Here is a 15059-nt window from a genome sequence, read left to right on the forward strand (position 1 = left end):
AACCTTCTGAGTGCAGCACCCCCCCCCCCCCTCAATCCAGCAATGTGCATAAGAGCAATGGCCTTGTCAGGTCTCTCCCTGTTCATTGGCTCACACAACAACGGGAACCATTGGCTCCTGCCAGTCACAGCCAGCAAGCCAATGAGAAGAGAGTGTGAATGGACAATGTCCATTCACAGGAGCATGGCTCGGGTAGCAAGCCTGCTCGAGTGCTACCATAGCAAGAAGCTTGCTCTTGGGGGCACTCAAAAGGAGAGAGAAGCCAGGACTGCCAGTGGGGGACCCAAAAAGAAGAGGATTGAGGCTGCTCTGTTCAAAGCCATTGAAAAGAGCAGGTAAGTATAAAATGTTTATTTTAAGAACAGTTACAACCTTTAGAATCACTTTTAGGGCAGGTGTGCCTGGAGGGAGCCCACCTTTTCTTAAAGGCACAGGAACGCATGTGATGACCAGCAAGAGCACAATGACAACTGAAGGCACTCAGTGTGTTCCTGTGAATTGTTCACAGGGTAAATGTGGTTGTTTGGCAAGCTAGCTGGTAAGTGCGCTGGGAAATAGTTTGTTTGTGATGTGCATCGCCCTTCCATGTGCACCTTACTGCAAAGGCTAGTTATAGATTGGGGTGGTTACTGCTTTTTTATGGTAACCTGCTGTTTATGTGTGCCAGAAAGCAGTTCAGTAATTGGTTAAACTTCCTCTAGCATGTTTGTCCTTCTCCTATTTCCCAATGGCAAATGACCACTGATCTATGGGCCACTGACAGCCAAATTACCATGGATTCCAAGTCATTTTTTGTTTTTTATCCTTATTTTAAAGCTGTGTTTTACTACCACTTTCTTCCACCACCCACCCTCCAAACATGCTCCTTACAACTCCCTGCTTATCTCCTGTTTCACTCTACTGACTACTAGTAGGAAAAGTCAGTACAACACAAATAAAGGGGGGGGGTGCATACTTACCTTTGCACATGATGAAGTTTGTTCAATAACAATTGAGCTCAGTTTCTAGAGACAAAAATGCCAAGTTAAACATTCACTCACATCAGCTCATTTTATCAGTGTGACCTGCCACAACCTTTAACAGTCTATATTTCAATTTCCATCACACAGACCTTCTACCTCTATGAAGGTACTTGAACTTATAACCAGACAGTGAATCTCTTTGACTGTATTAATTTGAATTCTGACATCAAAATAAAACACAAAGTGATGAATGGGAGGCAAAAATCCTTGCATAACCCTGTAAGGTTGTCCAGATGAGTTACGGTTATAAAAAATGAGAACAGCGAGGAAACCTATAAAATGGGAGCAGAATAGATGGGTTGCCCTCAGATAGCAATCAGATCATTTGCCTCATTTGAGATATAAAACGTGGTTGGTTCCTATTGATAAATGCTCAGTTTCTGCAAATTAGCACCAGTGTCTGCATTTAGTGTGTATATCATGGTAAGAATATTGTAATCACCATGGCTTGTATGTCTACTCTGTAATGAAAAGCATACAATGGGAGTTCCCAGGAGTTACATGGAACTGTTTGGTTATTTAACATTCTAGCTTCAGCCAACTAAAATATAACTGCTAGGTGGACTAATGATATAAGGTGGCACTTGGAAGGTCCTGGGCATAGTGTTGCTCTTTGGCCCAGTTATTAAAGTGGACCTTTCAGTAATTTTACAAGTCTGCATGAATACATCCCTAACATGATACAACATAGACAGGGGCGACACCAGACCCGCTCCACGAAAAGGTAAGTTGTAAAGCAAGCTGTCAATGCCCACAGGATGGATCGATCTGCGGACTGAGCATAATGGATCGGACTCCGATCCATTATGCTCCCCAATCCGCAGATCCGATCCATCCTGCGGGGATCATCGGCATGCAACCTATACGGAGTGACACTGGACCCTCTCCACGAAAAGGTAAGTTGTAAAGCAAGCCGTCAATGCCCACAGGATGGATCGATCTGCGGACTGAGCATAATGGATCGGAGTCCGATCCATTATGCTCCCTAATCCGCAGATCCGATCCATCCTGCGGGGATCATCGGCATGCAACCTATACGGAGTGACACTGGACCCTCTCCACGAAAAGGTAAGTTGTAAAGCAAGCCGTCAATGCCCACAGGATGGATCAGATCTGAGGATTGAGCATAAGGGATCAGAGTCCGATCTATTATGCTCCCCAATCCGCAGATCCGATACATCCTGCAGGGATCGTCGGCTTGCTTTACAACTTACCTTTTCGTGGAGAGATCAGTTAACCCCGTATAGGTTGCATTCCGACGATCCCCGCAGGATGGATCAGATCTGCAGATAGGGGAGGATAATGGATTGAACTCCGATCCATTATGCTCAATCCGCAGATCCGATCCATTCTACAGGGATCGTCGGAGGGGGTGTCACCAAGTGCTACTGCACCGGGTGACACCAACCCTAGGGACGTCCCTGAATATAGCGTAACAGTATAATTTTTTTTTTCAATTAGTTCAACCTTGAAAAACAGCACTTCAGCTTTATCCAACTGACTTTGCCTAGGCTTAGCCAGTCTTTTTCCTCGAGTGATTGGACTTTGACATTGTAGCATGTCAGATGAGAGGTTGCTGCAGAAGCTTTTTATCAGATGTGTGAACAGCCAAGACCTGCACAGGCACCAGCATTTACACGATTATCTCATCTCAGGGCCAGCATTCCTTGGGTGATGCCTGAAAAAAGATGGCTCTGTCCTTCTGAAGAGAAAAACTGATGAAGACATTGCCACACGGAATACTGTGATCTCTATGAGAGATAGTACATTTCTAGTAAATGCACACTGGGTGTTTAGGTCCTGTGCATGAGGCTCCGGTGTTCAGGTGCAAGTGGAAAGCGCAGGTGCACTGTTCAGACCCAATGCCAGAACCCTGTAAGTGTCTATGAGAGGCTGACAGCTGCTGTGGCTGGATCATTCACCTTGTATGTGCCCAGAATGCAGACTTGTTGAGCTGCGGGCATTCATCCCTGGGCACATACTGCCCTAAACGTCATTAGCACTAGGTTCATCGTCCAGCCGCAGCAGCTGTCAGTCTCTCATAGACCTTTACGGGCTGCCAGCAGGGTGGACAATCCACCTAAATGCCGGAGCCTCTGGCAGTGAGGATAAACACCCACTGTGCATGGGGCCTTCGTCCACTTCACATTGAAAAATATATATCGGATTCTAAGTCCACTTTAACAGTTCCATCTCTGACATAAAGAACCTAAACCATAATAATACAAAGACATGACATGGATTTAAAACACATTGTATATAGAAATGTTTAATATATTAAAATCAGGCAGTGAGGCGCGTAGGAATCATAAATACACAAATATAGACAAGGACTGTGCAACTGGGTCAAGCCCCACCCAGGGCAATAAACAAAGTCCATTTCATTCAGTTTAATACTGCTTGGCATGAGAGCTCCATAGTCATGCTGAGGATTATTTGTGCGGAGAGCCGTACCGGATAGGCTTTTCTTCTGAGTGTCACACCAGTGTTGTAGGTTAAACAAAATGTGATGTCAAAAGACAGTGCAAAACAGTTTGGTAAACAAAAGAGGCCTTATGAAAAAATATATCAAAGAGCTCAACAGCTCAATACTGTCCCTTCTTAATACTGCAACCTTTCGCTGCATGACGGAAACGATAACCTCAATACAGGATCATTTCCATCACAGCGAAAGAAAAAAATTTTTATATCTTTTTTCAGCACAAATAATCCGCTCACCCAATGAATGTGAACGCAATTTAATCATAAAGGTCCTTCTCAGTGCATTCAACACTTGGTCCGTCTCTGGTGCAATACACGTAATGATAAGACAGGTTCCTGGTTCATAAGCTCAGCGAGGCGAGTCTGTCCAAGTATTGACACTTTTGTACCGTTCACCTCCAACACCTCATCTCCAACACGTAGAAGACCTGAGTAAAGCTTGGCTGTGTTCGCATCACTCATTTCCTGAACATATATACCTGCACAAAAGCAAAAATGTCACATAATTGAGGTACATGAAAAGGGACTCCCATGTCCCAATCCCCATGTAGGGTTATCCTATTTGTTGTTCGAAGTATTACAAAGTGTGTATGGCAGATGGGTGTTGTTGTCGGCAATAAGGCACAAACCATAAACAGAGCTTGAACCCCCAGCAAAAACAATATTTGGCATTGGCTAGGTACCATAAACTTATATCTAATGATGTGTGTTCACTCGTGTCTACTTTATTCCTAAAACCTGGTAGATTCTTGCACCCCTGACAGTGATGAAGGTGCGGAACTGACAGTCAGGACTGGAGCACAGCGTTCTGTGATTGGACAAGAAGAGTGTATGACATTCATGTGCACCTTGTCAAATCACAGAATTCCTTATAGTGGTTGTAAACCTCAGGCATGAAATATAAGCAAAGCATATCCCTCTATAGTGTGTACTTGTCTCAATTAAGAGCACGAAGTGTCATTTCTGTCTGCTGCTTCATTCCTCTGGTATCAGCATAAATCACTTTTGACAAGTTTTCCTGACACCAAGAGAAAAATGGTGACAGGGAAAGGACCTCCAGCAGACTGACTGCCTCAGCTCTGTTCCTGTGTGCTGTGTGAAGGGGGTGTGCCCCTTCTCTCCAATCAGCTCTCAGAGCTCTCCTCACTGAGCTCTGCAGAGTATAATTTCTCTTCGCCCCCTTTTTTCTGAACTCTCAGACAAGCTTTATAAATTCAGCACTTTGAACGGATGAAGAGAAGAGAATACTGCACATAGACAGGTACAACTTATGTAGGAGGATTTTTTCATCTCTGTGTGTCACCTGAGGACAGTCACTTCACTAGGTATATGTGAGGGATTACAACCACTTTACATTTTTTGAAACGTATACAAAAAGTTTTCTGAATAGAGGAGCTGCAGAGCACGTTACTATGATTGCTGTGCTCCACTCCCAACTGTCAGTTTCAGCAGCAGAGGTTGAGAGCGTAAAACACTGTCAGAGGGTGCATTACTCCAAGGCCCCATTGACACTTGGGTGTTTCAAATTGGCTGCCCCCAAAGCACGCTGCTTGCTAAGGAGGGTGGTTGTGCAGGCTCCATCCTGAGCCACACTGTGTGTCTATTGACACACGCAGCGCAGCCCGCCCACCTGCCCACCTATCTATGCTCACCGGCTGTGATTGACAGCAGCAGGAGCCAACGACCAATCAGTCAGTAAAGTCTGAAGATGCAAGAGGCCAAACTCACAGATGAAAGAATTATGGAAAGGAGAATGAAAAAAGAACAAACTATAAGTGGAAAAGAAGGGTACAAAATGAAGAATGTATAGCAAACATAATACAGATATATGACAAAAAACATAAAAATAAACTCCCAATTTAAAGGGAGCCTATCGGGATAGAAATATGACAGCTACCTTCTCTGTACAGGTCTTTCATTTACTACTTGGTGAGTCCTTGTCTCAGAAGTGGGTCAGTAGTTCTGATTGTGGGAGGTAAATGGCTAAGTGGTGAATCAAGGAAGGATGAAAGACAGCCAGGAGTCAGAAATGGCAGCTCCAATATTTATATCTTGACAGGTCTCCCTCAAAGTGTTACTAAACCCAGGATCCTGCATTCACTGTATCTGGTCTCCCACAGTACACACAACATGGAAAAGCAATTATTTTAGTAAATATAAACTGCTAAATAGCTTTCTCATCAGCAGTTACAGCAGTCTTGTGGCTTCTATCAGTGTCCAGCTGAGCACTGGTTAAATCTTGTAGGAGTTTTCATTTTGCTCTGACTGTCCTATAAGGCTGCATGATCCCTGCCCCTCTGGGCAGTGCTGATTGGCCCTGTGCTGATGACATGCACCCTCCCAAAGAAAAAAATAATAAAAGCTCCAGCCTTACACACTAAACTGAGCATGTGCAGAGTGACTCCTAGAGCTCTGTACTATCAGCAAATGGATTGGGGACAGTAGGAGAAGGGGAGGATCAGAGAAGACCGGATCAACCAGCCTTTTTTTTTTTTTTTTTTTACACACAATAGGGAGGATTAACCCCTTAGTTTATACAGTGAGAACAAGCATTCTTTACTGCATATACAGACTGATTTTTACTGTTGTGGGTATAGTAACACTTTAAACTGACAGGGGGACCTCTGGGCTTTCACTCACCTGAATCAGGCCTTCCATTACCAGCTGAAATCCTGAAGCCAAATGTGCCACTTTCAGGGCGCTGCAATTCTAAAAGGCGCGTACCATCTGGGTAAACTTCTGCCACTTTCCCTAACACACGTGCTTTTCCAGGAGATCCGATATCCTCCACACTGAGGGCACGCCTGAGAAAAGAGATAGCACATTAATGATGCATGAGCCAGGCATAGTGCTAGTCTGCCTTTTGGAACAATAGCTAGTGCGTGTTCCTAGCCTGGTTCTTGTCTATGCTGCCACTGAGGGTGACTTCTTAGTGAATGTAAGGGCCAACTTATAAGATATGTAGGCAGGAGAGTTTTTGATACAACAAAGAACATAAAAGCACATAAAAGACTGGTAGGCAGAATATGTGCCTAAACAATAGTTTGATAATAATCAGACACAAGGGTGCAGTGACCTGGTATGTAGTAACCATCCTTGCAGAGAATGATCTGAAGCAATAACCCCCAGTAATGGTAAGTAGCAGGCCTAGACTGATACCTGGGTAATTCCAGCAATGACCTGAAGGGATGCCTGTGGGCATCTAAGCCTCAGAAAGTAATTCTTAAAGCAGGGTTCTCCAAACTGCAGCCCGAGGGCCGGATTTGGCTCTTTGCTACCCTTTATCTGACCCCTGGGGCACTATTTCTCCCCAACAATGGGGCAGTACTTCCCATGAAACCAATGATGGTGTACTATTCTTTTCACTAATACCAATGGTGGGGAACTACTCCTCCTCCTACCGACTAACAATCCTGAGGCCATGTATATTCTCACTGATGCTAGGGCCAGGACATTTTCTGTCCTCACTGGCCCTAATCCGACCCTCCAAGTCTGAAGGATAGTATATTGCAGCTTACCAGTTCTTACTGATGGTGGCATAACTAAAACCAAAAACAATTATTCAGTATATTGCAGCTTACCAGTCCTTACCCATGGTGGCAAAGAAAACAAATGTAGCCACCACATCTAAGGACTGGTAGACTTCTTATATTTGTTTTTCGTTTTCAAGTTTAGATACACTGTAAGCCCCTGTAATAGCTGGGTAATTGCCAGGTTGTCAAGGTTAGCCACAAATAACTGCCATTAATCCAATGGTCTGCAGACTAAGGTGTTGAGCTTTAAACCTCCCATGGAGCAAGATGTTTTCATCCAGACTGGGCGACAATCTCATATCTGTGTCTCCAATGCCTCCAGCAAGACACTATTTACAGAAATGAGAGATTGGATGGGTTGGATATGTAATTGGATTTTGTCCTTCTTGATAACGCCCTCCATATTTTTATAATACTCATACTCGGAATGGTCTAGAGCAGTGATGGCAAACCTTTTTGAGCCCGAGTGCCCAAACTGCAACCCAAAACCAACTTATTTCTTTCAAAGTGCCAACACTGCAATGAAACCTGAATATCGAGCTTTTGGTTTAGAAAAAACAACTCGTACAGTAGTGCAAACTAATTAACAGTACAGGGATGACCAGAGACTGCGGACATAGTACAGGAGATGACCAGAGACTGCGGACACAGTACAGGGATGACCAGAGACTGCGGACACAGTACAGGGATGACCAGAGACTGCGCACATAGTACAGGAGATGACCAGAGACTGCGGACACAGTACAGGAGATGACCAGAGACTGCGCACATAGTACAGGAGATGACCAGAGACTGCGGACACAGTACAGGGATGACCAGAGACTGCGGACATAGTACAGGAGATGACCAGAGACTGCGGACACAGTACAGGGATGACCAGAGACTGCGGACATAGTACAGGAGATGACCAGAGACTGCGGACACAGTACAGGGATGACCAGAGACTGTGGACAGTACAGGAGATGACCAGAGACTGCGCACATAGTACAGGAGATGACCAGAGACTGCGGACACAGTACAGGGATGACCAGAGACTGCGGACATAGTACAGGAGATGACCAGAGACTGCGGACACAGTACAGGGGATGACCAGAGACTGCGGACAGTACAGGAGATGACAAGAGACTGCGGACACAGTACAGGAGATGACCAGAGACTGCGGACACAGTACAGGGATGACCAGAGACTGCGGACAGTACAGGGATGACCAGAGACTGCGGACACAGTACAGGGATGACCAGAGACTGCGGACACAGTACAGGGATGACCAGAGACTGCGGACAGTACAGGGATGACCAGAGACTGCGGACACAGTACAGGGATGACCAGAGACTGCGGACACAGTACAGGGATGACCAGAGACTGCAGGCACAGTACAGGGATGACCAGAGACTGCGGACACAGTACAGGGATGACCAGAGACTGCGGACACAGTACAGGAGATGACCAGAGACTGCGGACACAGTACAGGGATGACCAGAGACTGCGGACAGTACAGGGATGACCAGAGACTGCAGACACAGTACAGGGATGACCAGAGACTGCAGACACAGTACAGGGATAACCAGAGACTGCAGACACAGTACAAGGATGACCAGAGACTGCAGACACAGTACAGGGATGACCAGAGACTGCAGACACAGTACAGGGATGACCAGAGACTGCAGACACAGTACAGGGATGACCAGAGACTGCAGACACAGTACAGGGATGACCAGAGACTGCGGACAGTACAGGGATGACCAGAGACTGCGGACAGTACAGGGATGACCAGAGACTGCGGACAGTACAGGAGATGACCAGAGACTGCGGACACAGTACAGGAGATGACCAGAGACTGCGGACACAGTACAGGAGATGACCAGAGACTGCGAACAGTACAGAAGATGACCAGAGACTGCGGACAGTACAGGAGATGACCAGAGACTGCGGACAGTACAGGGATGACCAGAGACTGCGGACAGTACAGGGATGACCAGAGACTGCGGACATAGTACAGGGATGACCAGTGACTGCGGACAGTACAGGGATGACCAGAGACTGCGGACAGTACAGGGATGACCAGAGACTGCGGACACAGTACAGGGATGACCAGAGACTGCGGACACAGTACAGGGATGACCAGAGACTGCGGACAGTACAGGGATGACCAGACACTGCGGACACAGTACAGGGATGACCAGAGACTGCGGACACAGTACAGGGATGACCAGAGACTGCGGACACAGTACAGGAGATGACCAGAGACTGCGGACACAGTACAGGGATGACCAGAGACTGCGGACACAGTACTGGGATGACCAGAGACTGCGGACACAGTACAGGAGATGACCAGAGACTGCGGACAGCACAGGGATGACCAGAGACTGTGGACACAGTACAGGGATGACCAGAGACTGCGGACAGTACAGGGGATGACCAGAGACTGCGGACAGCACAGGGATGACCAGAGACTGCGGACAGCACAGGGATGACCAGAGACTGCAGACAGCACAGGGATGACCAGAGACTGCAGACAGCACAGGGATGACCAGAGACTGCGGACAGTACAGAGATGACTGCTGACCTTTGGGGAGGGAGGGGGAGCGGGTACCTGAATTTGACAGGTACCCGCTCTTACTTCCGCAGAGTTTTTTTTTTTATCTTACCTGTTCCTTTATCCAGCCGCGCGCTGTCTTCCCGGCTTCTGTAGTGTGGGCGCTCGTCGGACTGCCGGATTCCCAGTGCGCATGCGCGAGAAGCGCTGCGCTTTGTGATTGGTCCGGCGGCTTCTGGGATCTGTCATGTGTCCCAGGTACCGCCTTACCATTCACAAAGAGCACTGCTTCTTGTGCATGCGCACTTGGGACCCGGCTGTCACGCACACTACAGCCGGGAAGACAGCGCGCCGCTGGATTCTCCTGGCGTGCCCACAGATAAGGCTCGGCGTGCCGGCTGTGGCACGCGTGCCACGGGTTCGCCATCACTGGTCTAGGGTGTCAGTGGTGTATCCCAAGGTTCAGTGTTGGGACCCTTACTTTTTAATATATTTATAAATGATATAGGGTCTGGAATTATAAATACTGTTTCAGTCTTTACAGGATGTCTCCAACTTACAAGCCGACCTCAATGCACTGTTTAATTGGGCAACTATGTGGCAAATGAGGTTTAATGTTGATAAATGTAAGGTTATGCACTTGGGTGCTAAGAATATGCATGCATCAGATATATTAGGGGGGGAGTTCAACTGGGGGAGTCAATGGTGGAGAAGGATCTGGGAGTTCTGGTAGATCACAAGCTTAATAATGACAATGCCAAGCTGCGGTTTCTAAAGCGAGCAAAATCCTCTCTTGTATTAAGAGGTATAGACTCCAGAGAGAGATTATTATTATTATACAGTATTTATAAAGCGCCAATAGTTTGCTCAGCGCTGTACATTACAAAGGGGGACAGAACATGTGACAGAACAATACCAATACAATGCAAAACATGAGGGGATTGAGGGCCCTGCTCTTTCGAGCTTACAATCTAGGAGGGAGGGGATGGTGGCACAGGAGGAGATAGCTGTGGGGGATGGAGTGGTAGGAACAGTGGAGGAGGTCGGCAAGTTAGAAGGGGTTGGTTTAGGCTTCCCTGAAGAGATGGGTTTTCAGGGTGCGCCTAAAGGAGAGGAGAGTAGGTGATAATCTGATGGGTTGGGGCAGGGAGTTCCAGAGGATGGGTGACACCCTGGAGAAGTCCTGGAGGCGGGCATGGGAGGAGGAGACCAGGGAACTAGAGAGAAGGAGGTCTTGTGAGGAGCGGAGTGTGCGTGCTGGGCGGTAGTTGGATATTAGGTCAGTGATGTAGTTCGGGGCAGTATGGTGGATGGCTTTGTACGTCAGTGTTAGGATTTTGAATTTGATCCGTTGCGCAATCGGAAGCCAGTAGAGGGATTGGCAGAGGGGGGTGGCGGATACAGAGCGGTTGGAAAGGTGAATGAGTCTGGCAGACGTATTCAGGATCGACTAAAGCGGGGATAGCCAGCGGCGAGGCAGGCCAGTGAGGAGGGAGTTGCAGTAGTCGAGTCGTGATGAGGGAGTAGATGAGCTGTTTAGTGGTTTCTGGGGTTAGGAACGTGCGGATTTTGGCAATGTTGCGGAGGTGAAGTCTGCACGAGTTTGTTAAAGATTGGACTTGGGGCTGGAAGGATAGGTTGGAGTCCAGAATGACACCAAGTACTCTGGCTTGCGGGGCGGGTTTGATGGTGGCGTTGTTGGATGTGATGGAGAAGTCAATGAAGGGTGGTGTCCGGGCTGGGGGGAAGACAAGAAACTTGGTTTTGGAGAGGTTCAGTTTAAGGAAGTGGAGTGACATCCAGTCTGATATGTCTCTCAGTAGGTGTGTGATTCGGGCGAAGACCGAGAGGGTGAGGTGGGGGGTTGAGAGATAGATTTGTGATATCATATTATCCCTGTACAGATCATTAGTAATACCTCATCTGGAATATGCAGTTCAATTTCGGGCACCAATTCACAAAAAGAACATTGGGGAACTTGAGAAAAGTACAGAGAAGGGCTAAACTGATAAGAGACACGGAGGAGCTCAGCTATGAGGAAAGATTAGAGGAACTGAATTTATTCTCTCTTGAGGAGATTAAGGGGGGATATGATCAACATGTATAAATACATCAGTGGTTCATATAGTGAACTTGGTGTAGAGCTATTCACCCTGAGGTCATCACAGAGGACAAGGGGGCACTCTTTACGTCTGGAGGAAAAGAAATTTAATCTCCAAATACGGAAAGGTTTCTTCACAGTGAGAAGTGAGAAAATGTGGAATAGACTCCCTCAAGAGTTGGTTCTGGCCAGCTCAGTGGATTGCTTTAATAAAGGCCTGGATTGTTTCTTGGATACACAGAATATAACTGGATACTAACATTTATAGGTAACGTTGATCCAGGGAATATCCGATTGCCTCTCAGGGGTTGAGGAAGGAATTTTTTCCCTGCAGGAGCAAATTGGATCATGCATTACTGAATTTTTTTTTGCCTTCCTCTGGATCAACTGTGGGTGTAGGATTATAACTTTTTTTTTTCTTTTAATGGTTGAACTGGATGGACTTTTGTCTTTTTTTCAGCCAGCCTAAGGATAATAATAAAAATACAATAATGGAGGAGAATTGGCCTCCTCTCTGCCGCTTGCCTATCCCTCCTACATTATAGAAGAATATGGCCTGCTCTATTGTAATGAATGGACAATGCTGCAAGTTTGTAATGTCAGCAGTATTATACGAGTGTGAAGTTTATCTGTGGCATGTCCTACAATTCCCTGTATTTATAGCTGTACATTGTCGGACTCCCCTTTGGGGTCATGTGTGGCCTTCATACCTGGGAGCGGTGTTGAGGTCTCCTGTGATGTACACAGCAGAGCGGTCCGATTTACCCAGCAGGTTCTGCACAGAGGAGGCTTTCCTTGGGAGGTGAAAGGGTGACATCTGGTGGTGAATGAGAAGACCAGCATGTTAGCATTGTTCTACAGCACAAAAACATCATTCACATCCTTTTCCATCCAAAACCAACATGCAGAAAATTGTAGTTCTATCATTAGCACAACTCAGCATATAAACAGCATTTTAAACAAAAGCAGATGATCCATATTGTGTAAACTGTGATGGAGAGAGAATTGTTATAGACCAATGACACTAGTAAAGCAAGCTTACACAGACATTACAAATCTTACAGCAGTGTACATACAATCACTTACCTTTCCTGGACAAACGTCACCTCTACAGCTCCCCCCTCCTTCCTGCATATCAAATGGCAAAAGCCCTTACACTAGTTCACATGTGACTATTCACACGATCTAGAAGAATGTGAATGCTGGGAAACTCTACAGGACCGAGATAGGGGTCTCCGAAGTACAGTGAGCATGTTGTGTACCAGTACACGGTCCAATCACACAGCACACAGTCCAATCACACCATACACAGTCCAGTCACACGGTCCAATCACACGGCACACGGTCCAATCACACCATACACGGTCCAGTCACACGGCACACGGTCCAATCACACGGCACACGGTCCAATCACACGGCACACGGTCCAATCACACAGTACACGGTCCAATCACACAGTACACGGTCCAATCACACAGTACACAGTCCATTCACACAGTCCATTCACACAGTACACAGTCCAATCACACAGTACACAGTCCAGTCACACAGTACACAGTCCAGTCACACAGTACACAGTCCAGTCACACAGTACACAGTCCAGTCACACAGTACACAGTCCAATCACACAGTCCAGTCACACAGTACACAGTCCAGTCACACAGTACACAGTCCAGTCACACAGTCCAGTCACACAGTACACAGTCCAGTCACACAGTCCAGTCACACAGTCCAGTCACACAGTACACAGTCCAGTCACACAGTACACAGTCCAATCACACAGTACACAGTCCAGTCACACAGTACACAGTCCAGTCACACAGTTCAGTCACACAGTACACAGTCCAGTCACACAGTACACAGTCCAATCACACAGTACACAGTCCAATCACACAGTACACAGTCCAATCACACAGTACACAGTCCATTCACACAGTACACAGTCCAATCACACAGTCCAGTCACACAGTACACAGTCCAGTCACACAGTACACAGTCCAGTCACACAGTCCAGTCACACAGTACACAGTCCAGTCACACAGTACACAGTCCAATCACACAATACACAGTCCAGTCACACAGTCCAGTCACACAGTACACGGTCCAGTCACACAGTACACGGTCCAGTCACACAGTACACGGTCCAGTCACACAGTACACGGTCCAGTCACACAGTACACGGTCCAGTCACACAGTACACGGTCCAATCACACTCTAATGGACACTCACAGATACGTAAAGCTAACCTGCAGGCAAACAGCTACGTACTGTTGCTAAGCTAACAAGAAAGTACATACATAGGAACTCCTCCCAAGGAATATATTTCTGTCCATCCTGTACTGAGATTTACACAGCTCTGTCCCTCTTGGTAGAGCAGAAGACCTGTTTTTTATCTATTGCAGTTAAAGAGGAACTGAACTGCATCTGAGCATCACAAACCAAACATGCTATTTATTAATTGTTAATATTCAAATACACACACACACCCTGGCAATTCTGGCAGTGGCCATCTTGAGTAAGGGCAGATGATTCATGTAGCATTTACTTCCTGGAATCCATCTGCCCTTAGCTCAGGTATTGGCTGAGCTGTGAACCCTCCCTTCCCTCCTGAAGACTGCTGGGCTGTATGACATCATTTGCCTAGGCATGGAAACCAGGAAGTAACTGAAGAAATGTTGAAAAAAAAAAAAGAAATTTAAAAGTAAATATAAATATAATATACTTTCCTGTCCATTTACTAATGCTAGCAGCATTAGGATTAAAAATAGACCATGTTGATTGAGGAAGTGAAGTTCCATAATAAATGTTACTAAACCCAGGACCCTGCATTTACTATATCTGGTCTCCCACAGTACACACAACATGGAAATGCAATTATTTTAGTAAATATAAACTGCTAAATACCTTTCTCATCAGCAGTTACAGCAGTCTTGTGACCTCCATCAGTGTCCAGCTGAACACTGGTTAAATCTTTTAGAAGGAGTTTTCATTTTGCTGACTGTCCTATGAGGCTGCCCCTCTGGACAGTGCTGATTGGTCCTGTGCGGATGACATGCACCCTCCCAAAGAAAAAATAAAATCTCCAGCCTTACACACTAAACTGAGCATGTGCAGAGTGACTCCTAGAGCTCTGTACTATCAGCAAATGGATTGGGGACAGTAGGAGAAGGGGAGGATCAGAGAAGACCGGATCAACCAGCCTTTTTTTTTTTACACAATGGGGAGGATTAACCCCTTAGTTTATACAGTGAGAACAAGCATGCTTTACTGCATATACACTACTAAATACCTTTTCTCATCAGAAGTTCCATCTGTGTCCAGCACACCACTAGCTAAAGTTTGTAGGAGTTTCTTTCTGCTATAGGAGGATACAAATCTCCTGACCC

At 46.4% G+C, this 15059-nt stretch overlaps 1 protein-coding gene across 2 annotated transcripts in view; it reads right to left on the reverse strand.

Annotated features, from left to right (window-relative positions):
• Nucleotides 1-3264: 3264 nt before the first annotated feature.
• The window catches only part of KIAA1614 (KIAA1614 ortholog), a 74145-nt gene continuing 62350 nt past the window's right edge, over nucleotides 3265-15059 (reverse strand). For both annotated transcript variants that reach the window (XM_089671479.1, XM_089671478.1), the window contains exons 8-10: nucleotides 12384-12490; nucleotides 6144-6307; nucleotides 3265-3982 (exon numbers count right to left, since the gene is read on the reverse strand). In XM_089671479.1, the coding sequence (XP_089527605.1) occupies nucleotides 3789-3982; nucleotides 6144-6307; nucleotides 12384-12490 (465 nt within the window). In that variant the 3' untranslated portion in view covers nucleotides 3265-3788. The remainder of the gene's footprint in view (nucleotides 3983-6143; nucleotides 6308-12383; nucleotides 12491-15059) is intronic.

Source organism: Staurois parvus, unplaced genomic scaffold (assembly GCF_062004578.1).
Source record: "Staurois parvus isolate SC_StPar_1 unplaced genomic scaffold, SC_StPar_1.0 ptg000106l, whole genome shotgun sequence".
Classification (NCBI taxonomy): Eukaryota; Metazoa; Chordata; class Amphibia; order Anura; family Ranidae; genus Staurois; species Staurois parvus.